At 39.7% G+C, this 27,561-nt stretch overlaps 1 protein-coding gene across 1 annotated transcript; it reads left to right on the top strand.

Annotated features, from left to right (window-relative positions):
* On the top strand, window positions 1–27,263 carry LOC137803695 (NACHT, LRR and PYD domains-containing protein 3-like). Its single transcript, XM_068602406.1, is given in 14 exon segments — window positions 1–280; window positions 602–1,147; window positions 1,209–1,237; window positions 1,240–2,303; window positions 4,837–5,010; window positions 5,461–5,634; window positions 9,419–9,480; window positions 13,585–15,367; window positions 15,468–15,641; window positions 22,798–22,971; window positions 24,178–24,351; window positions 25,640–25,813; window positions 26,264–26,437; window positions 26,974–27,263. Coding segments are annotated over 14 exon segments (4,989 nt in total). The 3' UTR covers window positions 26,981–27,263.
* The last annotated feature ends 298 nt before the right edge of the window (window positions 27,264–27,561 follow it).

The following is a 27,561-nucleotide window of genomic DNA, read 5'->3' as shown; positions in this document are numbered from 1 at the left end:
ATGGAGGTGGAGAAACCTATTGAGGTCTTCCTCAGAACTTTGGAGGATTTAGGAGCCGAGGACTTTGAAAAATTCAAGTGGTTCCTGCAGCAGGAGGTCCTAGAAGGCTTCCCAGCAATCCCAAAGAGTCGACTAGAGGGTGTAAACCGGACAAAAACTGTGGATCAGATGGTCAAGACCTACAGCATATACACTATTAAAGTGATCCGGATAGTTTTAAAGAAAATAAATCAGAATGATCTCGTGGCGAAGTTACCAAAACACATATTAGAACCTGAAGGTAAGTCATGGTATAAAGATCAAAGTGTCATATTACAAAGACTACAACAAACATCAGTAAAGCACAAAAGGTCTCAATATGATCCTCAGAGATAGACTCATGTCTTGTGCTGCTCCTTAAAGACCAAGCGACCAAACAAAGTTTGAGTTCATGGACACATGAAATGATATAAGGTCATTTTACGATCATGAACCTATTCAGAGCCTTTAGTTATCAAATGAGATGAAGACATTTAATTAATACAGAAATGTGTCCACTTGTGAGGAATTACTTTTGTTCACTAACAACGCCTCATTGATTTTAATCTTTGTTTTATTGTAGAGATTCTTAATGAGTGCCAGCGTAAACTCAAATCTAACCTGAAGAAGAAGTTCCAGTGTGTGTTTGAGGGGATCCCTAAAAAAGAAAACCAAGCCCTTCTGAACCAGATCTACACAGAGATCTACATCACAGGGACTGCAGAGGTCAACAATGAACATGAGGTCACACAGATTGAAACAGCATCCAGGAAACCACACAGACCAGAAACCATCATCAGACATGAAGACCTCTTTAAAGCCTCACCTGGAGCAGAGGAACCAATCAGAACAGTGATGACAAAGGGAGTGGCTGGCATCGGGAAAACAGTCTTAACACAGAAGTTCACTCTGGACTGGGCTGAAGACAAAGCCAACCAGGACATCCAGTTCATGTTTCCATTCACATTCAGAGAGCTGAATGGGCTAAAAGAGAAGTTCAGTTTGGTGGAACTTGTTCATCACTTCTTTACTGAAACCAAAGACGCAGGAATCTGCACGTTTAAAGAGTTCCCAGTTCTGTTCATCTTTGACGGTCTGGATGAGTGTCGACTTCCTCTGGACTTCAACAAGAATGAGGACCTGAGTGACATCACAGAGTCCACCTCAGTGGCTGTGCTGCTGAAAAACCTCATCAAGGGGAAGCTGCTTCCCTCTGCTCGCCTCTGGATAACCACACGACCTGCAGCAGCTGATCAGATCCCTTTTACGTGTGTTGACCTGGTGACAGAGGTCGGAGGGTTCACTGACACACAGAAGGAGGAGTACTTCACGAAGAGGTTTAGAGATGAGAAGCAGGTCTGCAGGATCATCTCCCACATCAAGACCTCAAGAACCCTCCACCTCATGTGCCACATCCCAGTCTTCTGCTGGATCACTGCTACAGTTCTGCAGGTTGTGTTGAAGACCACAGAGGGAGGAGAGCTGCCCAAGACCCTGACTGAGCTGTACATCCACTTCCTGGTGGTTCAGGCCAAAGTGAAGATGGTTAAGTTTGATGGAGGAGCTGAGACAGATCCACACTGGAGTCCAGAGAGCAGGAAGATGATCGAGTCTCTGGGAAAACTGGCTTTTGATCAGATGCAGAAAGGGAACCTGATCTTCTATGAATCCGATCTGTCAAAGTGTGGCATCGATCCCAAAACAGCCTCAGTGTACTCAGGAGTGTTCACAGAGATCTTCAAAAATGTGGAAGAACTGTACAATGAGAAGGTCTTCTTCTTCGTCCATCTGAGTGTTCAGGAGTTTCTGGCTGCTCTTCATGTCCATCTGACCTTCATCAACTCTGGTGTCAACCTGATGGCAGAAACAACTTTGTGGTCTAAAGTCACCAGAAATAAACCTGAAGCAAAACATCTCTACCAGAGTGCTGTGGACAAGGCCTTACAGAGTCCTAATGGACACCTGGACTTGTTCCTCCGCTTCCTCCTGGGTCTTTCACTGGAGACCAATCAGAATCTCCTACGAGGTCTGCTGCCACAGACAGGAAGTAGCGCAGGGACCAATCAGAGAACAGTCCAGTACATCAAGAAGAAGATCAATAAGAAAGTGTCTCCAGAGAAAAGCATCAATCTGTTCCACTGTCTGAATGAACTGAATGATGCTTCTCTAGTGGAGGAGATCCAACAGTCCCTGAGGTCAGGACGTCTCTCCACAGATAAACTGTCTCCTGCTCAGTGGTCAGCTCTGGTCTTCATCTTACTGTCATCAGGAGAAGATCTAGAGGTGTTTGACCTGAAGAAATACTCTGGTTCAGAGGAGGCTCTTCTAAGGCTGCTGCCAGTGGTCAAAGCCTCCAACAAAGCTGTGTAGGTGGACACATTATGGATACTTTAACATGATGTCTTTGATATTTTACTTTGATTCAACATTTTGTTTGTATTTATCTCTGTTTCTCCCCTAGGCTGAGTAGATGTAACCTCTCAAACAGAAGCTGTGAAGCTCTGTCCTCAGTGCTCAGCTCTCAGTCCTCTAGTCTGAAACAGCTGGACCTCAGTGAAAACAAGCTGCAGGACTCAGTAGTGAAGCTGCTGTCTGCTGGACTGGAGAGTCCACACTGTACACTGGAGACTCTCAGGTCAGGATCAGCTGATTTACCACAAAGATGATGATAAGTGTCTGATATACTAAGTTAGTGCTGGTGTTCCCAACATGTTGCTGTGGACAATGTCTACTTGTGTCTCTGTGATATGCTTTTCGACATAACGCTGTGAACTGAATGGTGAACTGGCCACTATCCTGCTGGGGATGAAAGTGTTGTAGGTCTTGTCCAACCAACATGAACATCCTTTGGCCCTCCTGCTTTCAGGGAACCAGGATGCTTTAAGTCCTGCTTTTAGTTTGTTAGAGCTTCTACTGCACTGGAAAAAAACTCATTTCACTGGAATCAAGATTTAAATGTGTTTACAGTGACATGATTTTAACAAAATGTCTGTTTACAAAAGAAGATTAAACCAAAATGAAAGCCACTCATGTTTACAATGAAAATAATGTTTCGTTGTGTGTCAATATAATAAACTCTGTGTGTTGTTCTGTGTGTTTGCAGTCTGTCAGACTGTGGTATCACAGAGGAAGGCTGTTCTTTTCTGGGATCAGCTCTGAAGTCAAACCCCTCCAGTCTGAGAGAACTGAAACTGAGTAGAAACAAGCTGCAGGATTCAGGAGTGAAGCTGCTGTCTGTTGGACTGGAGAGGCCACATTGTAGACTGGAGGCTCTGAGGTGGGTTCACTGTCTGCTGCTAGTGTAGCACCTTCATATTTAATCAATAACTCTATTGATTTATCTACGTGTTGATCCATCAAGTGTTACATGTTCTGAGTGTGAGGGCCCCCTGTCCTTCAGCTACACAATGTCACACAGAGACACAACGTGTATATGAAGAGTATACTATCTGTACTATACTTGATGAATATTATATTTATATTATAGTTAATGAATAGTATATATATAAATAATTGTTAAGTATAATATATGTAATGTTTATTGAGTGACTCAATGTTCATCAGGAAAAAAAAAGTAATTTAATTTCACGTAAAGAACCAAAGCTTAATCATTTTTACCGAATAACTGTTAAAGTAATTAAAAAATAATTTTGATGCTGTCTTTTTTTCAGAACATTTGGTATTTTTAAATAACTTTAAATAGTTTCTGATCTGCATTGAAGTCTGGAAAATTTAAAAAAAAAAAATTGCAAAATGTCTGTTTATAAAAGATGATGAAACCAAAATAAAAGCCACTCAAGTTTGTGGTAAAAAAAAAAAAAAGAGATTCATTGTGTATCGATATAATAAACTCTGTGTGTTTGCAGTCTGTCAGGCTGTGGTATTACAGAGGAAAGTTGTTCTTCTCTGGGATCAGCTCTGAAGTCAAACCCCTTCAGTCTGAGAAAACTGAATCTGAGTAGAAACGAGCTGCAGGATTCAGGAGTGAAGCTGCTGAGTGGTTTTCTGGAGAGTCCACATTGTAGACTGGAGACTCTGAGGTGGGTTCACTGTCTGCTGCTAGTGTAGCACCTTCATGTTTAATCAATAACTCTATTGATTTATCTGCGTATTGATCCATCAAGTGTTACATGTTCTGAGCGTGAGGGCCCCCTGTCCTTCAGCTACACAATGTCACAAAAAGAGACACAACAAGTATTAATGAGTACACTATCTGTACTATACTTGATGAATATTATTTATATATTATACTGGATGAATATTATATTCATATTATGCTTAATGAATAGTATATATATATATATATATATATATATATATATATATATATATATATATATATATATATATATATACTATTGTTATATATATATATATATATATATAATATATATATATGTATATATATATATTATATATATATACTATTGTTATATATATATATATATATATATATATATATATATATATATATATATATATATATATATATATATATATATATATATATATTGAGTGACTCAATGTTCATCAGGAAAAAATAAGTAATTTAATTTCACGGAAAGAACCAAAGCTTAATCATTTTTAATAAATAACTGTTAAAGTAATTTTAAAAATAATTTTGATACTGGTTTTTTTTGCAGAACATTTGGTATTTTTAAATAACTTTAAATAGTTTCTGATCTGCATTAAAGTCTGGAAAATTAAAAAGGAAATATTTTCAAAATGTCTGTTTTACAAAAGAAGATGGAACCAAAATAAAAGCCACTCATTGTGTATCAATATAATAACTCTGTGTGTTGTTTTGTGTGTTTGCAGTCTGTCATTGTGTGGTATCACAGAGGAAGGTTGTTCTTCTCTGGGATCAGCTCTGAAGTCAAACCCCTCCAGTCTCAGAAAACTGGATCTGAGTAGAAACGACCTGCAGGAGTCAGGAGTGAAGCTGCTGTCTGCTGGACTGGAGAGTCCACATTGTAGACTGGAGACTCTGAGGTGGGTTCACTGTCTGCTGCTAGTGTAGCACTTTCATGTTAAATCAATAACTCTATTGATTTATCTACATATTGATCCATCAAGTGTTACATGTTCTGAGTGTCAGGGCCCCCTGTCCTTCAGCTACACAATGTTACACAAAGAGACACAACGAGTATTGATGAGTATACTATCTGTACTATACTTAAATATTATATATATACTTAATGAATGTTATAATATATATATATATATATATATATATATATATATATATATATATATATATGTATATATATACTTAATGAATGTTATAATATATATATATATATATATATATATATATATATATATATATATATATATATATATATATATATTATACTTGATGAATAGGAATAACTCATTTGACTGGAATCAGGATTTAAATCATTGTGTATCAATAGTGCGTGTTGTTTTGTGTGTTTGCAGTCTGTATAACTGTGGTATCACAGAGGAAGGCTGTTCTTCTCTGGGATCAGCTCTGAAGTCAAACCCCTCCAGTCTGAGAGAACTGAATCTATTCTTCAACGAGCTGCAGGATTCAGACGTGAAGGTTCTGACTGATCTTCTGAAGAGTCCACATTGTAGACTGGAGACTCTGAGGTCAGTCAGGTGTTGGTGAACACAGCAGAACAGGCTTGAACAGACTTGAGTCCATCGTTACAGCGAGCAGTGAACACCTCTCTGGTTCTGCAGTCATGATGCGTTCAGGGCCCTCAGCAGAGACTCAGACTAGATGTGCTGTTCACTGACTGACAGCTGATGAAGAGAATCTCTCTGGAGACACTGATCCATCTCTTCTCTTGTCTTCTTCTTCTTCTCTCATCAGGAAGTGATCAGCTGAGTCCTGATGATCCAGAGAGCATCAGGAGACTGCAGACTGGTCCACCACCTCCACCTGGACTTGGTTTAGTCTCCCACGCAGCAGAAGACTTTAACAGAAAGTCTGACCCCCTCTCACACATACAGACACTGGGCCTCATGTAACAACAGATTCTCTCTTCTTTAGGCCGCAGGACCTTTTTTAAATTCTTGAGAGCTGGAAAAATGAAACAATAGCTGGAAACGATGCTCATGTGCTTCTCAAGAAATATGACCACATGATTAGCCACATGATGGCGCTGTAATTAATGTCCCAAAATGCAAGTTTTTCTTGTAGTATATTAATGTGTTGCATGTATTCTGATAATGAATGACAATATTTGAGGGTTATTCAGTTGTAACCCCGGCGCTGTGAAACAGACTCGGCTTATTTTAGTTCTAGTTTACACTCATATGGTCGGGGATGGGGCTCTTAATTTACACAGATTATAATATCAGGTGCAGCGGTCGCTACTTACGTGACAGGGTAACAACTTCAGTCATGGTTACACATTTATAAAATTACACCGCCAAAGTGCATTCTGGGTGAAGCTCGCCAGAGAGCTCGACTGTGATGACAGACTGTTCAGTAAGGTGTAAGGCGCTACTGCGACAACAAATGTCCGCTTGGGGATTAATAAAGTATCTATGTATCTATCTATCTATCTTTATGTTGTTACCTGAGAAAATGACAAATGTTTCTCCTGGTATCGCTTCATAAAAAAAGAAAACAGAAACCGATTTCAAAAACTGTAGGTAACTTCCTGTTGCTCCAGAGTGCTGTTATATTGTTCTGATAACATGACTTTGAAATAAAAGCCTCCAATACTCTAGTTTTTACTTCATTATTTAATTTTGCACATAAAAGAGATTAATCGCAGAAAAATCATATGATTGATCAGTTATGACTTTTCTTGGTTTTCCTCGACCTATGAACTCTGTGAAGACTCTCTGATGGAGAGGCGTTGCGTTAGTTTCAGGAGGGATGAGGTCGCTGCTGCAGGGTCACAGCCTCCGTACAGGTTCTCCCTCACACACGGTCACACATACATACACAAACATACACACTGTCACACATACATACATACATACACACACATACATACACACACACACTCACACATACATACACAAACATACACACGGTCACACATACATACATACAAACACATACACACACACACTCACACATACATACACACACACGCATACACAAACACTCACATACACACACACACACATTCCTGTATACTGCATTATTTTGAAATCAGCAACAACATAAAAACTTTGTCTGAGCAGATAATACGGCCGACATCTTAACACTCAAAATGTTGACTTGAGGAAATCAAATAGTTTATTTAATATAAGTATAAAGCTTATTAACTTAAAAAGCTGCGCAGCCGGCTTAACCCACCTTGAGGGAGCAAAAGAAAAAAGAAAAAAATATGTATAGTATTATTAATTATAATAATATTAATAAATCAATATTTGTGTTTTTTGAGCTTTGGAAATATACCCAGCAAGATTTGTAAAATAGGATATCTGCGCAACATATCTAGGGGTTAGTTATTTGGGATTTAGAGGAACCTCATAGTCCGCCGTAGAAGTTGACAGACCTTAAAAAAAGCATAATTCAAGATGTTTTTATTGTCATACGCACAGATAGCAGACAGTTACTCTTTACAAGGAAAAGCTTAATTTGCTGGGTCTTCCTAACACGGAATTACAATACACTTAAGGTAAAAAAAAATACATTAAAATAAGGCACAAAAATAGGCTAACAGTATTGCTCAGTGTATAAAGTGCACTGTGTACATACATCTACTGATGCCTAATCTGGACACATCTTCAGTGATGTTCCTGGAATCATTGGACATTTTGGGTCTTTCCATATCATACGCCCTCCTCCAGGTGACCCAGCCGGGGCTGATCAGACCCCAGCTTGTGTCCATATGGCTAGCTGGCTACCATGACTCCATGGCTCCCCTCTTTTGAGCCACAGCCATCTTGAGGCTCTCTCTGCCGCATCGGTGGTACTGCAGATGGCTCTCCTCTTTCGCTCACCCTCGATGCCTAAACTGCTGAAGGCTCTAGCCAAGGAACGGCCTGCAAATCCTTTGCATACAACCTCCACAGGGAAACACCTTGCTCTCCAGCCAGCCTGCTGGCAGTCACTGACCTGTCCTGCGTACTTAGAGAGCTTCCTCTCAAAGGCTTCTTCCAAGCGATCTTCCCACGGGAATGTCAGCTCCAGCAGCACTGCTTGCTTGGTAGATTCAGACACCAGGACAATGTCTGGTCGCAGGGTGGTGACTGCAATATGGCTGGGGAACTAAAGCTGATGTTCAAGGGCCACCAACAACTGCCAGTCTCTTGCAGACGTCAAGATGCCTGCAGATGATGTTCTTCTGGCAGGACTTGGCTTGTCCCCAGCTCTGACAAAGGCGATGGTTACCTTGGAGGGTCGGAACTGCTTTGCCCACGCCAGACCTGCGCTGATGGCTTCAGCAATGGTCTTGAGGACTTGGTCATGCCTCCACCTGTACCGACCATCTCCAAGTGCCCTTGTACAGCAACTGAGTATGTGTTCCAGGGTTCCTCACTTGGAACACAGTGAGCATGCTGGTGTCTCTGCAATGCCCCATGTGTGCAGGTTTGATGGGCTTGGAAGCACGTCATACACTGTCTGGATGAGGAATTTGATGCGGTGAGGCTCAGCCTTCCAAAGCTCAGCCTAGGTCACTTTCCTTTCAACCGCATTCTCCTTCGCATTCTCCTTCTCCTTCTCCCACTTTGTCCAAGCTCCCTGTTGCTTCATTCCCACTGCCTTGCAGGTTCTCGTCTCCTCCACTGCTGCTTTCACCTCCTCCTGAACAAGTCGTCGCCCTTCCTTTCCCCTAGTGTTCATTTGGGGAGTTGGAAAGGATCCTAGCCCTGCTCCACCTCGTGTGACCACTCCCACCAGGCTCCTGTGACGCAGCCTTGCATCTGCCTCTTGAACCGCATCCTCTGCCCTCCATTTCCTGCCAGTCCTCACTTGGATCCCTGCTTTAGCCACCTTCGGATCACTTGAGTCCCTGTACTGAACCGCTTCTATGTCTCTAGTTACCTTGAATTCCTCCTCCAAGGATTTGAAAGGCAGTCGCAGTTTGTTGGTGTTCCCGTAGAGTGCAATGCTGTTCAGGCTCCTTGATAATCCAAGCCATCTCCGGAGGTGTTTGCTGACTTTCCTCTTCAAGGTCTCGACTATTGAGATAGGGACCGCGTAGACAAGGAGGGGCCACAGGATCCTGGGAAGAATGCCATGTTGGTAGACCCAGGCTTTAAACTTCCCAGGTAGGCCTGACTTGTCCACGGATTTAAGCCAGCCATCCAACTCAGTGCAGGTCGACTGGATATATGTTGTGTCTCTCAGAGAGCAGTCAAAAACCTTGCCCAAGCTCTTGATTGGCTTCTCTGTGATAGTTGGAATGGCTGTGCCTGTGATGTTAAACCGGAACTTGTCCTCCACCTTCCCTCTCCTCAGCACCATTAATCTGGATTTGGCGGGCTTGAAACTCATCCGGGCCCACTCCACCAGCTTCTCAAGTCCCTGACTGATTCTGTCATGACTGTGAGGTCATCCATGAATGCCCTGAAGGGTGGTTGCCGTTGTCCAGAATTTGTGCGGGGCCCTCTGCACTCTGGCTCAGCAGACTTAGTGAGCATGTTCATGACTAGGGAGAACACTGTCACAGAGATAGTACACCCTGTGATGATACCGATCTCCACCTTGTGCCAACTGGAGGTTACTGCTCCTGAAGAGACCCTCATCCTGAAATTGCTGTAATAATCAGCGATAAGGTCTCTACACCTGCTGTGTTCATGATGTTTTCTCAAAGTGAGCTGGACCAATCTTGTGTGGAATGGAACCAAATGCATTTGCCAGGTCGAGCCACAACAGGTTGCCATTGTTCTCTCTGGCCTCCCGAATGAGCTGTGTCACCACACCAGTATGCTCCACACATCCTGCCATTCCTGGAATGCCACCTTTCTGGACAGATGTATCGATGTAGGTGTTCTTTGCCAGGTAGGTACACAGCCATTTAGAAACAGCACTGAAGAAAACCTTTGCCTCAACACACAGCAGGGAGATGATGCGGAACTGGTGTAGCTGAATGGAGTTTTTCCTCCTTCGGGATCCCTACCCCTTCAGCCACTCTCCATTGTTCAGGGATCCTCCCTCTTCTCTAGAAGACTCGCAGGATTTTCCACAGACGCAGCAGGAGTTTGGGACAGTTCTTATACACTTTGTATGATGTGCGACTTGGTCCTGGTGCAGAGCTTGCCCTTGCTTTGCTGACAACCTCCCTGAGTTCCTTTAGCTGCAGCTCTGACATGTCAAATTCTGGTTCACGGGGTTCTATGAGATTGTTACACTCTCCCAACTCCTGCTCTCTTGCGGGGTCGCTGTACGTTTGCTTCAAATGTTGGTCTATATCTTCCTGCGAGGAGGCCAGTTTGCCACTGCGCTTCTGCCCCAACAAATCCTGAGTAAACTTGATGGGGTTAGCGATGAAAGCAGCATGTTTACGTGCCGATGCCACTCAGCCCGGTGGAGAACTCTGATGTTTTTCCGAAGGATGCACATTAGCTGGGCCAGGCCAATGCGTTCCTCTGGTCCTGCCGCCTTGTACTGGGATTTCAGCGCTTTCATCTCCTGCCTGATGTTGTGGATCCTTACAGCTCTTTGATTCTTTGAGTAAGATGTTCTTTTCCTCCTCGCCAAACCGTTCAGCTGCAATGCTAACAATGGCCGCGTTTCCCAAATTCGTTAAGACGCTCTTAAGCGCTAAGAGCGTCTTAGGAGCGCTCTAAGAGCGCTGTGAAAGAACGACGTGTTTCCCAGAGTCATTCTTAGCTTAAAACGCTCTTTCACTAAGAACGAAATGTAAGATCAGTCTGACCCACTCTTAACAGCCTTCTTCGCGACTAAACACTCACTGCAGCCGCGTCAGGGAAAGTTATATCTGACATTCAAAGGAAAACTAAAACCATGCGTAATGATCAATGTGCGCCCACAGCTGCATAACACTAACGCAAGGAAAATAATAGCATAAAAAAATAACGATATAAAAATGAAGAATTTCCCCTGTGTTCCTGTAGCTACATAAATAAAATGAATCATAATTACTATCACTCATTACATTTTCAAACACATTCGGCATCTGCATATGAGTTTACGTTAGTTATAAAAACATCAACAACCCTGTGGTATTCCGTATATATCAGGAAAACTGACAGGTGTAACTGAACTCGGCTGGAACCTCATCAAGAGAGGCTCCACGTCTAAAGGCGTTGCTGAAGTCCACGCGTGAGAGACACCGCGGCTGCAATAAAGCAGAATCTTGCTGCTAACCAACAGCGTCGCCCTGCGTGAAGCCAGATAGTTCACATGAATGCATATGTGCGTCAGCACTTCTCCCCACTTAATGTGCTATCGGACCGGGCTGTCCAGTCCAAGTACCGGCTTCCCCGTGTGGAGATCCAACGCCTCATCACCACATATCCAGAGGCCAACCCGCTGCAATGTTGCCCTCAGCCTGCGTTTTTACGCAGTGGGGAGCTTCCTGGAGGTGGTGGGGGACGGCACCGGCCTCAGCAAGGCATCGGTTTCACGGAGTGTGGCAGCGTGACACCGATCCTCCTGCGCCATGTGGACACACATCAGAATGCCCACCACACGGGACGAGGTCCGCCAGGTCCACCGTGGATTTCATGCCACGGCTGGGATCCCTGGGTGATGGCACACACACACACACGCGCGCGTAATTGCACCTGTGTGTGGGGACCACAGCATGTTTTGTGTGATTTATGCGTTGATAAAGTGGTGGGTGATCGATTAATCTGGCATCGATTGATTTAGTTTCATCACCACGCCGGTGGACAGCTCCCACTAAGAGCGTCTTAGGAAGATTCTTTGGCGAGATCTTAAGAAGGCAGTTAAGAACACGTCTGGGAAACACTCGTATCTTCGCGCTCCTTTCGACCCACCCTTCTTTCGAGCCTTCTTAAGTCCTTAAGAACGATCGAATCTGGGAAACGCAGCCAATGTTTTTAGTCATAGCTAGTCGCTTCCTGTCGGCCTCTCCTTTTGCCATTGCCTCCAGAATTTGGTCGACATCATCATCGAACTGCTTCCAGAGTAAGGTCATGCTAGCTGCAGGCCATTTGATCCGCCTCCTGTCAGACTTGATGCTCAAGGGATTAGTTTGCAACACTTGGAGGTTTTGGGCACTGTGGGGTAGTTCAGTTTCTATTACACGCAATATAATATATGTCTCCAACACGCAACAACAAATGACTCAGGTACAGGTGAGGGAGAGGAATGAGGAACTAAAACCAGCTCTGACAGGCTGACATCTACCACCTGTTTGACTGGTTCTGACGTCACACAGGTATTTATGGTGAGATGAGGGCATGACGGCGTCCTCAGGTCTAATGCTCACAGACACCAGGACTGACAGGAGGACGCCAGCAGCTGCTTCTCTCCAGAGGTTCCTCCACACATGAAGGTCAACGCGTCTGTAAACTGACCTGAGGTCAGTCCACCAGGTGAGAATCCTACCAGAGGAATCTGGACATCTTTGATCACTTTGTGTTCTTCCTCTCTTTAACTGGAGAAGAGAACGAGGTTTAAAAAGATGCTCTTTGTTCTATGCAGAATAATTTCTCTCTTCGATAAAGAACAATGATCTTGAGAAATATAATGTTAATGTTTCTCAAGTAGTTTGAACATAAGTTTGTAATCTGAGTTCACGTCATCAGTGGAAAGTGAAGGCGTGTCTGAACTGGAGAGACAGGTTGGATCAACATGAGTCATTCTATTCACTGTTACCACACACACACACACACATACACACACACACACACACACACACACACTCACACACTCTCACACACACACGCATACATACACACACACTCTCATATACACACGTACACACAACATGTTGGATCAAAATGAGTTATTCTATTAACTGTTAGACCTTAGATAAGTCACACCATGTCAGTGGGCTCATGATTCTCCTGTTAAACCTCAAGAAACATGCACAGGCCTGTTGTTAATCCTCACATGAGCATTACGCAATCAAGCACTCATTCACATTCTCCTTTTAGGAGGCTGATTGTAAATATGTACAATATGATTACTATTCTTTCATTACAGGATTTTAGATGGAGGTGGAGAAACCTATTGAGGTCTTCCTCAGAACTTTGGAGGATTTAGGAGCCGAAGACTTTGAAAAATTCAAGTGGTTCCTGCAGCAGGAGGTCCTTGAAGGCTTCCCAGCAATCCCAAAGAGTCGACTAGAGGGTGTAAACCGGACAAAAACTGTGGATCAGATGGTCAAGACCTACAGCATATACACTATTAAAGTGATACGGATAGTTTTAAAGAAAATAAATCAGAATGATCTAGAGGACAAGTTACCAAAACACATATTAGAACCTGAAGGTAAGTCATGGTATGGAGATCAAAGTGTCGTATTACAAAGACTACAACAAACATCAGTAAAGCACAAAAGGTCTCAATTTGATCCTCAGAAATACACTCATGTCTTGTGCTGCTCCTTAAATGTGTCCACTTGTGAGAAATGACACTCATTCACTAACAACGCCTCATTGATTTTAATTTTTGTTTTATTCTTGTAGAGATTCTTAATGAGTGCCAACGTAAACTCAAATCTAACCTGAAGAAGAAGTTCCAGTGTGTTTTTGAGGGGATCCCTAAAAAAGAAAACCAAGCCCTTCTGAACCAGATCTACACAGAGATCTACCTCACAGGGACTGCAGAGGTCAACAATGAACATGAGGTCACACAGATTGAAACAGCATCCAGGAAACCACACAGACCAGAAACCACCATCAGACGTGAAGACATCTTTAAAGCCTCACCTGGAGCAGAGGAACCAATCAGAACAGTGATGACAAAGGGAGTGGCTGGCATCGGGAAAACAGTCTTAACACAGAAGTTCACTCTGGACTGGGCTGAAGACAAAGCCAACCAGGACATCCAGTTCATGTTTCCATTCACATTCAGAGAGCTGAATGGGCTAAAAGAGAAGTTCAGTTTGGTGGAACTTGTTCATCACTTCTTCACTGAAACCAAAGACGCAGGAATCTGCACGTTTAAAGAGTTCCCAGTTCTGTTCATCTTTGACGGTCTGGATGAGTGTCGACTTCCTCTGGACTTCAACAAGAATGAGGACCTGAGTGACATCACAGAGTCCACCTCAGTGGCTGTGCTGCTGAAAAACCTCATCAAGGGGAAGCTGCTTCCCTCTGCTCGCCTCTGGATAACCACACGACCTGCAGCAGCTGATCAGATCCCTTTTACATATGTTGACCTGGTGACAGAGGTCGGAGGGTTCACTGACACACAGAAGGAGGAGTACTTCACGAAGAGGTTTAGAGATGAGAAGCAGGTCTGCAGGATCATCTCCCACATCAAGACCTCAAGAACCCTCCACCTCATGTGCCACATCCCAGTCTTCTGCTGGATCACTGCTACAGTTCTGCAGGTTGTGTTGAAGACCACAGAGGGAGGAGAGCTGCCCAAGACCCTGACTGAGCTGTACATCCACTTCCTGGTGGTTCAGGCCAAAGTGAAGATGGTCAAGTTTGATGGAGGAGCTGAGACAGATCCACACTGGAGTCCAGAGAGCAGGAAGATGATCGAGTCTCTGGGAAAACTGGCTTTTGATCAGCTGCAGAAAAGGAACCTGATCTTCTATGAATCCGACCTGTCAAAGTGTGGCATCGATCCCAAAACAGCCTCAGTGTACTCAGGAGTGTTCACAGAGATCTTCAAAAATGTGGAAGACCTGTACAATGAGAAGGTCTTCTTCTTCGTCCATCTGAGTGTTCAGGAGTTTCTGGCTGCTCTTCATGTCCATCTGAACTTCATCAACTCTGGTGTCAACCTGATGGCAGAAGCAACATGGTGGTCTAAAGTCTTTCGAAACAAACCTGAACCAACACATCTCTACCAGAGTGCTGTGGACAAGGCCTTAAAGAGTCCCAATGGACACCTGGACTTGTTCCTCCGCTTCCTCCTGGGTCTTTCACTGGAGACCAATCAGAATCTCCTTCGAGGTCTGCTGCCACAGACAGGAAGTAGCTCACAGACCAATCAGAGAACAGTCCAGTACATCAAGAAGAAGATCAATAAGAAAGTGTCTCCAGAGAAAAGCATCAATCTGTTCCACTGTCTGAATGAACTGAATGATGCTTCTCTAGTGGAGGAGATCCAACAGTCCCTGAGGTCAGGACGTCTCTCCACAGATAAACTCTCTCCTGCTCAGTGGTCAGCTTTGGTCTTCATCTTACTGTCATCAGAAGAGGATCTGGAGGTGTTTGACCTGAAGAAATACTCTGCTTCAGAGGAGGCTCTTCTAAGGCTGCTGCCAGTGGTCAAAGCCTCCAACAAAGCTGTGTAGGTGGACACATTATGGATACTTTAACATTACTACATGTGTTTGATATTTTACTTTGATTAAACATTTTGTTTGCATTTATCTCTGTTCCTCCCCTAGGCTGAGAGACTGTAACCTCTCAAAGAAAAGCTGTGAAGCTCTGTCTTCAGTGCTCAGCTCTCAGTCCTCTAGTCTGAAACAGCTGGACCTGAGTAACAACAATCTGCAGGACTCAGGAGTGAAGCTGCTGTCTGCTGGACTGGAGAGTCCACACTGTACACTGGAGACTCTCAGGTCAGGATCAGCTGATTTACCACAAAGATGATGAAGTGGTCTAATGCTGTGTTCACACCGAACGCGACAATATTTGGTCACGCGACCAGATTACATCTAAAGTCAATGTACAGCTGCGTAGGAGCTGCGTAGACACGACTTTTCTGAGGACAGACGCGACAGACGCGTTTGAGGCGACACAAACAGCGAGATTGCCGCGGGGCGAAAAGAGCGTTGGACGCGACAGCTTGTCGCGCGAGTTGAAATTTCCCAACTCCGGCGACAAAAACGCGTGAGTCATAGTTGCGTCAGCCAATCAGCGTTGAGATGTTCCGCCGTCCTGTTGTTGAATCAAACGTCTGCGGTGACAGCGATGATAGCGGCCGTTGTGGGCCTACGGATGGTATTATGAGCCCAGACACGATGGAGTTTGATGTTCTGACGTATGTGGAATTTACACAACAAGTATAAAGCAGAACTAGCGGTTATTTCCATGGTGGATGACGGCTAGTTACCATTGTAGTAAGCTAGCGGCACTTCCTGGAGTCTGTGAAATTCACCGAGCTGTGTGCGACTGTACAGATGCTGTTATGAACTCAAACAGGGGGGCGGTTGATATTCCCACGTTTTTGTGACTCCCACAACAAGTATAAAGCAGAACTAGTGGTTATTTCTTCCATAGTTTATAGCGTAAAAGATCGTTATTTTCCCAGAGAGAAGCTACAGAGATAAGCCACGCCCCCTTTGTGGCGGCTCGATTAGTCATGTTGTGTTTGGTGTGAACACCCTTTTTTTGTGGCGCGACACAACTGATGCGGTAGACGCGACATGATTTTTTTTGTTGCTTTCGGTGTGAAGACAGCATAAGGCTGGGTTGCAACAACAAGGATTAAATTAATCCTGGTTTAGAGTTAATCTCGGGTTAGTAAATCTAGGTTTAAACTGGTTTATATTTAATCAGAGGTGTGTTGCAAATCTTATTTTTAACCCTGGATTAGTTAAACCAGTTCAAACAAGGGTTAAAACAGGATTAGTTCATGTTCAATGTCTGCCGTGATGGATTCCGAAGAAATGTAAACAAATTCACAATGTATGTTGAACAAATACGGAACTAAATAATCCTAAATTATGCCATCTTTTTCCTGAACTAACCCGGTAGAATAAAATCACAAAGCTACTAGGAGCTGGAGAAGTGTTGGCACAGCAAAATTCCTCTTACTTCCATGCTTGATTGCTGGTCCAACCTTCCCATTGAGGTTTATGACTCCTTTGTGAATCTATACGCTGTAAAAACTTGCTTTGTCATAGAATTCAATGAGGTTTAACTTATCTCTAATTTTCCTGTGAGGAACTCTTTCCTCTAACTCCATCCAGCGAAGACATACAGCCATGTTGTCAATAAAATGGAGATAAACCTGCTCCAGGGCTGGTTTAAATATAACTGCTAATCCTGGTTTAGTCTAGGTTTAAAAATAACTGGTGCAACAGATTTGATTTTAATGGAGAACAATATCTACTTGTGTCTCTGTGATATGCTTTTGGACATAACGCTGTGAACTGAATGGTGAACTGGCCACTATCCTGCTGGGGATGAAAGTGTTGGAGGTCTTGTCCAACCAACATGAACATCATTTGGCCCTCCTGCTCTCAGGGACCCAGGATGCCTTAAGTCCTGCTTTTAGTTTGTTAGAGCTTCTACTGCACTGGAAGAACTCATTTGACTGGAATCAGGATTTAAATGTGTTTAAGTGACATGATTTTAACAAAATGTCTGTTTCCAAAAGAAGATGAAACTAAAATAAAAGCCACTCAAGTTTATGAGTTAAGCACCCCCAAAACCTGCTGCACCCATAATCAGACAAGGAAATGATAAAAAATAAATAAAAAAGGTCAAGCGACGTTTCCTACAGGATCTCCGGAACTACAACGTTGATTAACTTCATTTTTAATTACTAAAATACAGTAAAGGCTTGTGGGAAGAGATCTATCCGAACACAACAACAACAAAAATACTGTTAAGTTTATGTAATTACATAAAACCTGTAACCTCAAAAAACCTTGCTATCACTTTTCGGCGCAAAAGTTACTTTTCACCTTTCTGTTAATAACTGCACTTCAGAAAGTCAGGTTTCAATAATAAATACATCTATTTTATTCTGCGAGTCTGTACGAATAACAAACTAACAAGGTATGGTAGAAGCATAGTGAATGTATATTAGTACCTGAAAAGTCCAAGTGAAGCCGACCTGTTTCGTTTTCTAAAAAGAAAAAGTAATTTAATCTCAGGTTAAGAACCAAACCTTAATCATTTTAAAGCAAGTCATTTAAAAATAATAATAATAATTTTGATATGGACTTTTGTTCCAGAGCATTTGGTATTTTTAAACAACTTTAAATATTTTCTGATCTGCTCTGAAGAACCTGGATCAATACTGATCAATACATTTAGTACTAGATGTGTAAAAGTGAAAGAAAGCATCATCAGTTCACATCTCTTAGCAACCTGTTGTGCTGCAGGTTCATGTGAACATTTGCTGTGATGAGTTTGTCCTAAACGTTAATATTATCTTGAAACAAGTCATGAACTCTCCTCCGTGAGCTGCTTCTACACGTCTGCTGCCAGCTGCAGGAAACCTTGTGAAGTGGAGTTCCACAGTTACAACATGACACATCTGATGGATTATGACCAGATTGTTTCTCTTCATAATTCTTCTTGATGCAGATTGAGTTCCTGCAGCTTGACAGACGTCATGTAGCGTGAACGGAGATCTTTCCAGGGGGAGAGGAGGGAAAGAGAGGGGAGAGTAGGAAAGACCTTGTTTCCTAACACGGTGGCACTCCGTTAACTATTATCTCAGAGATCAGAGGAAATAACGATCCTCATCCGATATGAGTATGTCTTTGGTCTTTTATCTCGCCCCGGGCTAAATCGTTAGGGTTTTTTATTTTAAGTTATTGGTTTTGGCGAGGGTGTTTGAGGCCTCCACGGTGGGCTGTAACTTCTCTCAACCCGTATAGCGAGTGTGTGTACCGTCTACACCTTCTCTCTGCCTGTTTGACACCATCTCATCATTTTACGAACACTGCACAGTTTTCACCCAAAGACACTTCCCTTAAGTCTCTTCGGTAGATTCAGTCGTCACTTCTGTATCTCACGGTGGATGGACATTGAAAGAGCGTTAAATTGTTTTAAAGAACCAGAACTTTGTTTGGTTTCAGTCACTCATTAAATCGTGAGGCTGAGATGTTTCATTTAAACTCGAATCACATACAACGATTTCAACTCAATGAAACAGTGCTCGGTGTCAAAAGTGATAAGGGGAAAAAACTAAGTTCAGAGCTGGTAAAAAAACACTCTTTCTCTCTTCTGTGGTCCTGCACTAGACTGCCAGGCTCTCTTCTTCTGATAGCAGAAGTTTCTTCCAGACTGAAGCTGGATCCCTGTCCTCCAGACTCGAACTGGGTTCACTGTCCCAATCCCTAAGGTCTGGGACAGGGTGAATATTATTTTTCTCCTGTTCGAGTAAAATTGCATATTAAGTCTAGTTTTCTCTGAATCTGGTGGAATCCTAATCTGACCGAGATCTGATGAAAAGTCCTTTCAGACTGAGATCTGGTGAAAGTTTTTTGTCCTCTTGTACCTCACAGACACACTTAAACCCTCCTCCTTTTCTTCAAGGGTCAATCTTAGTTCTTGTCTTGCCTCTGAGGTCAACTGAGGGTTTGTTGCCTAATATGGTAACACTGGCTGCTGGACCCTATTACACAGGAGAACTTTTTACATTACCCATAATAAAGAAAAGATTATAAAACATAGCAACTTATATCATCCTATGCATTTCATGTGGTCTAATCACAAACTATACTTTAAATAAAGACTAAACATTATATATATATATATATATATATATATATATATATATATATATATATTATATATATATATATATATATATATATTCATTCAATGATTATACAGAAAAATGGTTATACAGTACATAAAAAATCTAAATCGTTATACGTTTTTAATGATTACACTTTTTTACTTTCATAATGTTCTCGATCACTCAACAGTCAGCTGTTCTTCTCTCAGCTCTGAAGTCTGCAAAATTAAAAAAATATATATATTTGCAAAATGTCTGTTTACAAAAGAAGATGAAACCAAAATGAAAGCCACTCAACTTTATGATGAAAATAATTCATTGTGTATCGATGTAAAAACTCTGTGTGTTGTTTTGTGTGTTTGCAGTCTGTTTAACTGTGGTATCACGGAGGAAGGTTGTTCTTCTCTGGGATCAGCTCTGAAGTCAAACCCCTCCAAGCTGAGAGAACTGGATCTGAGAGGAAACGACCTGCAGGATTCAGGAGTGAAGCTGCTGAGTGGTTTTCTGGAGAGTCCACATTGTAGACTGGAGACTCTGAGGTGGGTTCACTGTCTGCTGCTAGTGTAGCACCTTCATGTTTAATCAAGAACTCTATTGATTTATCTACGTATTGATCCATCAAGTGTTACATGTTCTGAGTGTCAGGGCCCCCTGTCCTTCAGCTACACAATGTCACACAAAGAGACACAACCAGTATTGATGAGTATAATATCTGTACTATACTTGATGAATATTATTTAAGGGCCATTTTACAGAATCCGTGCAAAGTGCTGTCCCCCAACAAGAAAAACTATTTAACAAAACAATTAAGTATTCAAACATAGACATTTAGTCAGAATATGTTATGGTCTGTTTAAGCCCAAGGGATTAAATTAGAAACTGATAAGCTAAATATATACAAAATCCTCACTTATAGGTTACTTTCTATTGGGAAGTAGCTGTTTGGTTTAATGTATGTTCAATTTGAACAATCATCAACTCTGGAATCAATGTGATCAGTATAATGCATTTTACAAAGAAATGTTGTATTAGAAATTTGGTTTAAAGAAACATTTTTATTGATTAAACACAATCTTAACAGGTTAATAATAATACTGTTTAACTAGAGTTTATTATGATGTTTCAGTCATGACAATTTTTGGGAAAGGAAAGACGTTCCAACACAATCTGAAAATATTTAGGGTTCTTTTACTAGATATGTGTACTTTATATATATATATATATATATATATATATATATATATATATATATATATATATATATATATATATATATATATATATATATGTATATATATGTATATATATATATATATGTATATATATACATATATATATATATATACATATATATATATATATATATATATATATATATATATATATATATATATACATACGGAAAAGGTTTCGGGAAAAAAACATATATTTTTTTTTTAATTCCCAACCTGACTTTGAACCAATTCGGTAGAATGGCCCATTTATTATACTTGATGAATATTATATTTATATATATTATACTTGATGAATATTATATTTATATATATTATACTTGATGAATATTATATATATTATACTTAAGTGACTCAATGTTTATGAAAAAATAAAATAATAATAATTTAATCTCACGTAAAGAAACAAACCTTCATCATTTTAAAGCAAGTCATTAAAAAAATGTAAAAATCATACTGTCTTTTTTTCAGAGCATTTGGTATTTTTAAATAACTTTAAATATTTTCTGATCTGCTCTGAAGAACCTGGATCAATTCTGATCAATACATGATAATACATATAATAACTCTGTGTGTTGTTTTGTGTGTTTGCAGTCTGTTTAACTGTGGTATCACAGAGGAAGGCTGTTCTTCTCTGGGATCAGCTCTGAAGTCAAACCCCTCCAGTCTGAGAGAACTGGATCTGAACTACAACAAGCTGCAGGATTCAGGAGTGAAGCTGCTGAGTGGTTTTCTGGAGAGTCCACATTGTAGACTGGAGACTCTGAGGTGGGTTCACTGTCTGCTGCTAGTGTAGCACCTTCATGTTTAATCAAGAACTCTATTGATTTATCTACGTATTGATCCATCAAGTGTTACATGTTCTGAGTGTCAGGGCCCCCTGTCCTTCAGCTACACAATGTCACACAAAGAGACACAACCAGTATTGATGAGTATACTATCAGCTAGAATTGTCACCACCGAAACAGAAATGATGATGTCACTACCGAAACGTTACCATATGTTTCGGTAGTGACACAATTGAATGGTGAGTAGTTGAATCCCATCATTTTGAAGTAAATATGTTGTGTGGATTAAATAGTGAACATGTAGATAATGCTTATTTCTATCTGAAATTGTTCAGGGGAGAAAGAACCATAAAACAGCAAAATGCCAAATGGAATTAGAAAAAGTGGAGCAAAGAGAATCCAGACAAAGAGTGAGGGACGAGCCATGAAACACCACGAATATTTAAGGAAGGAAAGAAATACGAAGCGAAAGGAAGGAGGAAAGTTTAAACATATCAGTGATTTATCCAACAGGGAGTTATGAGTTAAGATTAAGCAATAAAGTTGAGGAAATATGACAAAACCTTGCAAACCAAATACTGTGGTCACAACCAAAACACTGGATGTTTTGTAAATTATAAAGTATATTGAGTTATCAACTAAAATGTTATGATACTCTTTGGTTAATGTTCAATATGATCAATCATCAACTCTGGAATCAATGTGATCAGAATTATGCATTTTACAAAGAAATATTGAATTTTGATTTTAATGAATTGAATAAATTGAACTTAGAACTTTGGTTAAAAAAACATTTTTATTGATTAAATTGTAAAAACCCTTTAAGAAATATTTTAAAATACTCTTGAGAGAATGAAAGGAAACACAATCTTAACAGGTTAATAATAAAACTGTTTAACTAGAGTTTATTACGATGTTTCAGTCGTGACAATTTTTGGGAAAGGAAAGACGTTCCAACACAATCTGAAAATACAATATAAAAATTGAGGGTTCTTTTACTAGATATGTGTACTTTAGATATGATACAATATATACACAGACAAGGTTTTGGGAAAATATATATATATATATTTTCACGTAAAGAACCAAACCTTAATCATTTTAAAGCAAGTCATTCATTTTTTTTAAAATCATACTGTCTTTTTTTCAGAGCATTTGGTATTTTTAAATAACTTTTAATATTTTCTGATCTGCTCTAAAGAACCTGGATCAATTCTGATCAATACATGATAATACATATAATAACTCTGTGTGTTGTTTTGTGTGTTTGCAGTCTGTCAGGCTGTGGTATCACAGAGGAAGGTTGTTCTTCTCTGGGATCAGCTCTGAAGTCAAACCCCTCCAGTCTGAGAGAACTGAATCTGAGCTTCAACGAGCTGCAGGATTCAGGAGTGAAGCTGCTGAGTGGTTTTCTGGAGAGTCCACATTGTAGACTGGAGACTCTGAGGTGGGTTCACTGTCTGCTGCTAGTGTAGCACCTTCATGTTTAATCAAGAACTCTATTGATTTATCTACGTATTGATCCATCAAGTGTTACATGTTCTGAGTGTCAGGGCCCCCTGTCCTTCAGCTACACAATGTCACACAAAGAGACACAACCAGTATTGATGAGTATGCTATCTGTACTATACTTGATGAATATTATTTAAGGGCCATTTTACAGAATCCGTGCAAAGTGCTGTCACCCAACAAGAAAAACTATTTAACAAAACAATTAAGTATTCAAACATAGACATTTAGTCAGAATATGTTATGGTCTGTTTAAGCCCAAGGGATTAAATTAGAAACTGATAAGATAAATATATACAAAATCCTCACTTATAGGTTACTTTCTATTGGGAAGTAGCTGTTTGGTTTAATGTATGTTCAATTTGAACAATCATCAACTCTGGAATCAATGTGATCAGTATAATGCATTTTACAAAGAAATATTGTATTAGAAATTTGGTTTAAAGAAACATTTTTATTGATTAAACACAATCTTAACAGGTTAATAATAATACTGTTTAACTAGAGTTTATTATGATGTTTCAGTCGTGACAATTTTTGGGAAAGGAAAGACGTTCCAACACAATCTGAAAATATTTAGGGTTCTTTGACTAGATATGTGTACTTTATATATATATATATATATATATATATATATATATATATATATATATATATATATATATATATATATATATATATATATATATATATATATATATATATATATATACATACGGAAAAGGTTTCGGGAAAAAAACATATATATTTTTTTTAATTCCCAACCTGACTTTGAACCAATTCGGTAGAATGGCCCATTTATTATACTTGATGAATATTATATTTATATATATTATACTTGATGAATATTATATTTATATATATTATACTTGATGAATATTATATATATTATACTTAAGTGACTCAATGTTTATGAAAAAATAAAATAATAATAATTTAATCTCACGTAAAGAAACAAACCTTCATCATTTTAAAGCAAGTCATTAAAAAAATGTAAAAATCATACTGTCTTTTTTTCAGAGCATTTGGTATTTTTAAATAACTTTAAATATTTTCTGATCTGCTCTGAAGAACCTGGATCAATTCTGATCAATACATGATAATACATATAATAAACTCTGTGTGTTGTTTTGTGTGTTTGCAGTCTGTTAAACTGTGGTATCACAGAGGAAGGCTGTTCTTCTCTGGGATCAGCTCTGAAGTCAAACCCCTCCAGTCTGAGAGAACTGGATCTGAACTACAACAAGCTGCAGGATTCAGGAGTGAAGCTGCTGAGTGGTTTTCTGGAGAGTCCACATTGTAGACTGGAGACTCTGAGGTGGGTTCACTGTCTGCTGCTAGTGTAGCACCTTCATGTTTAATCAAGAACTCTATTGATTTATCTACGTATTGATCCATCAAGTGTTACATGTTCTGAGTGTCAGGGCCCCCTGTCCTTCAGCTACACAATGTCACACAAAGAGACACAACGTGTATTGATGAGTATACTATCAGCTAGAATTGTCACCACCGAAACAGAAATGATGATGTCACTACCGAAACGTTACCATATGTTTCGGTAGTGACACAATTGAATGGTGAGTAGTTGAATCCCATCATTTTGAAGTAAATATGTTGTGTGGATTAAATAGTGAACATGTAGATAATGCTTATTTCTATCTGAAATTGTTCAGGGGAGAAAGAACCATAAGATAGCAAAATGCCAAATGGAATTAGAAAAAGTGGAGCAGAGAATCCAGACAAAGAGTGAGGGACGAGCCATGAAACACCACGAATATTTAAGGAAGGAAAGAAATACGAAGCGAAAGGAAGGATGAAAGTTTAAACATATCAGTGATTTATCCAACAGGGAGTTATGAGTTAAGATTAAGCAATAAAGTTGAGGAAATATGACAAAACCTTGCAAACCAAATACTGTGGTCACAACCAAAACACTGGATGTTTTGTAAAATATAAAGTATATTGAGTTATCAACTAAAATGTTATGATACTCTTTGGTTAATGTTCAATATGATCAATCATCAACTCTGGAATCAATGTGATCAGAATTATGCATTTTACAAAGAAATATTGAATTTTGATTTTAATGAATTGAATAAATTGAACTTAGAACTTTGGTTAAAAAAACATTTTTATTGATTAAATTGTAAAAACCCTTTAAGAAATATTTTAAAATACTCTTGAGAGAATGAAAGGAAACACAATCTTAACAGGTTAATATTAATACTGTTTAACTCGAGTTTATTACGATGTTTCAGTCGTGACAATTTTTGGGAAAGGAAAGACGTTCCAACACAATCTGAAAACACAATATAAAAATTGAGGGTTCTTTTACTAGATATGTGTACTTTAGATATGATACAATATATACACAGACAAGGTTTTGGGAAAATATATATATATTTTCACGTAAAGAACCAAACCTTAATCATTTTCAAGCAAGTCATTCTTTTTTTTTTTAAATCATACTGTCTTTTTTTCAGAGCATTCGGTATTTTTAAATAACTTTTAATATTTTCTGATCTGCTCTGAAGAACCTGGATCAATTCTGATCAATACATGATAATACATATAATAACTCTGTGTGTTGTTTTGTGTGTTTGCAGTCTGTTTAACTGTGGTATCACAAAGGAAGGCTGTTCTTCTCTGGGATCAGCTCTGAAGTCAAACCCCTCCAGTCTGAGAGAACTGGATCTGAGTAGAAACAAGCTGCAGGATTCAGGAGTGAAGCTGCTGAGTGGTTTTCTGGAGAGTCCACATTGTAGACTGGAGACTCTGAGGTGGGTTCACTGTCTGCTGCTAGTGTAGCACCTTCATGTTTAATCAAGAACTCTATTGATTTATCTACGTATTGATCCATCAAGTGTTACATGTTCTGAGTGTCAGGGCCCCCTGTCCTTCAGCTACACAATGTCACACAAAGAGACACAACGTGTATTGATGAGTATACTATCTGTACTATACTTAAGTATTATATATATACTTAATGAATGTTATATATATTATACTTGATGAATATATATATATATATATATATATATATATATATATATATATATATATATATATATATATATATATGAATATGAATAACTCATTTGACTGGAATCAGGATTTAAATGTGTTTAAGTGACATGATTTTAACAAAATGCCACTCAAGTTCATGATGAAAATTATGATTCATTGTGTACCGATATAATAACTCTGTGTGTTGTTTTGTGTGTTTGCAGTCTGTCAGGCTGTGGTATCACAGAGGAAGGTTGTTCTTCTCTGGGATCAGCTCTGAAGTCAAACCCCTCCAGTCTGAGAGAACTGGATATGAGAGGAAACAAGCTGCAGGATTCAGGAGTGAAGCTGCTGAGTGGTTTTCTGGAGAGTCCACATTGTAGACTGGAGACTCTGAGGTCAGTTGGGTGTTGATATATATATATATATATATATATATATATATATATATATATATATATATATATATATATATATATATATATAGATCTATATATATATCTATATATATCTATATATATATATCTATATCTCTATATATATATATATATATATATATATATATATCTATATATATATCTATATATATATATAGATCTATATATATATCTATATATATCTATATATATATATCTATATCTCTATATATATATATATATATATATATATATATATATATATACATATATATATATATATATATATATATATATATATATATATATATATGAACACAGAGCAGAACAAGCTTGAACAGGCTTGAGTCCATCGTTACAGCGAGCAGTGAACACCTCTCTGGTTCTGCAGTCATGATGCGTTCAGGGCCCTCAGCAGAGACTCAGACTGGATGTGCTGTTCACTGGCTGACAGCTGATGAAGAGAATCTCTCTGGAGACACTGATCCATCTCTTCTCTTGTCTTCTTCTCTCATCAGGAAGTGATCAGCTGAGTCCTGATGATCCAGAGAGCATCAGGAGACTGCAGACTGGTCCACCACCTCCACCTGGACTTGGTTTAGTCTCCCACGCAGCAGAAGACTTTAACAGAAAGTCTGACCCCCTCTCACACATACAGACACTGGGCCTCATGTAACAACAGATTCTCTCTTCTTTAGGCCGCAGGACCTTTTTTAAACTCTTGAAAGCTGGAAAAATGAAACAATAGCTGGAAACGATGCTCATGTGCTTCTCAAGAAATATGACAACAGATTAATGTGTTACATGTATTCTGATGATGAATGACAATATTTGAGGGTTATTCAGTTGTAACCCCAGCGCTGTGAAACAGACTCGGCTCGTTTTAGTTCTAGTTTATACTCATATAGTCGGGGGTGGGGGGGGGGGGGCCGGTGGGGGGGTGACATAGATTATAATATGTGGTGCAGCTGTCGCTACTTATGTGACATGGTAACAACTTCAGTCATGGCAAATGTCCATGAGCAAACATTGTGTGAAATGTGTGTGTAAACAGTAAAAAGTGATAAAATGTAGTATTTAAACTAACAATGAGGATTCAAAGCATA

The sequence above is a fragment of the Clinocottus analis genome, unplaced genomic scaffold, assembly GCF_023055335.1.
Source record: "Clinocottus analis isolate CAN_PGR_092001 unplaced genomic scaffold, fCliAna1.0.p SCAF_6, whole genome shotgun sequence".
In the NCBI taxonomy this organism is placed as follows: Eukaryota; Metazoa; Chordata; class Actinopteri; order Perciformes; family Cottidae; genus Clinocottus; species Clinocottus analis.
The sequence above is the reverse complement of the archived record's forward strand: the minus strand, read 5'-3'. Positions and strand labels throughout refer to the sequence as shown.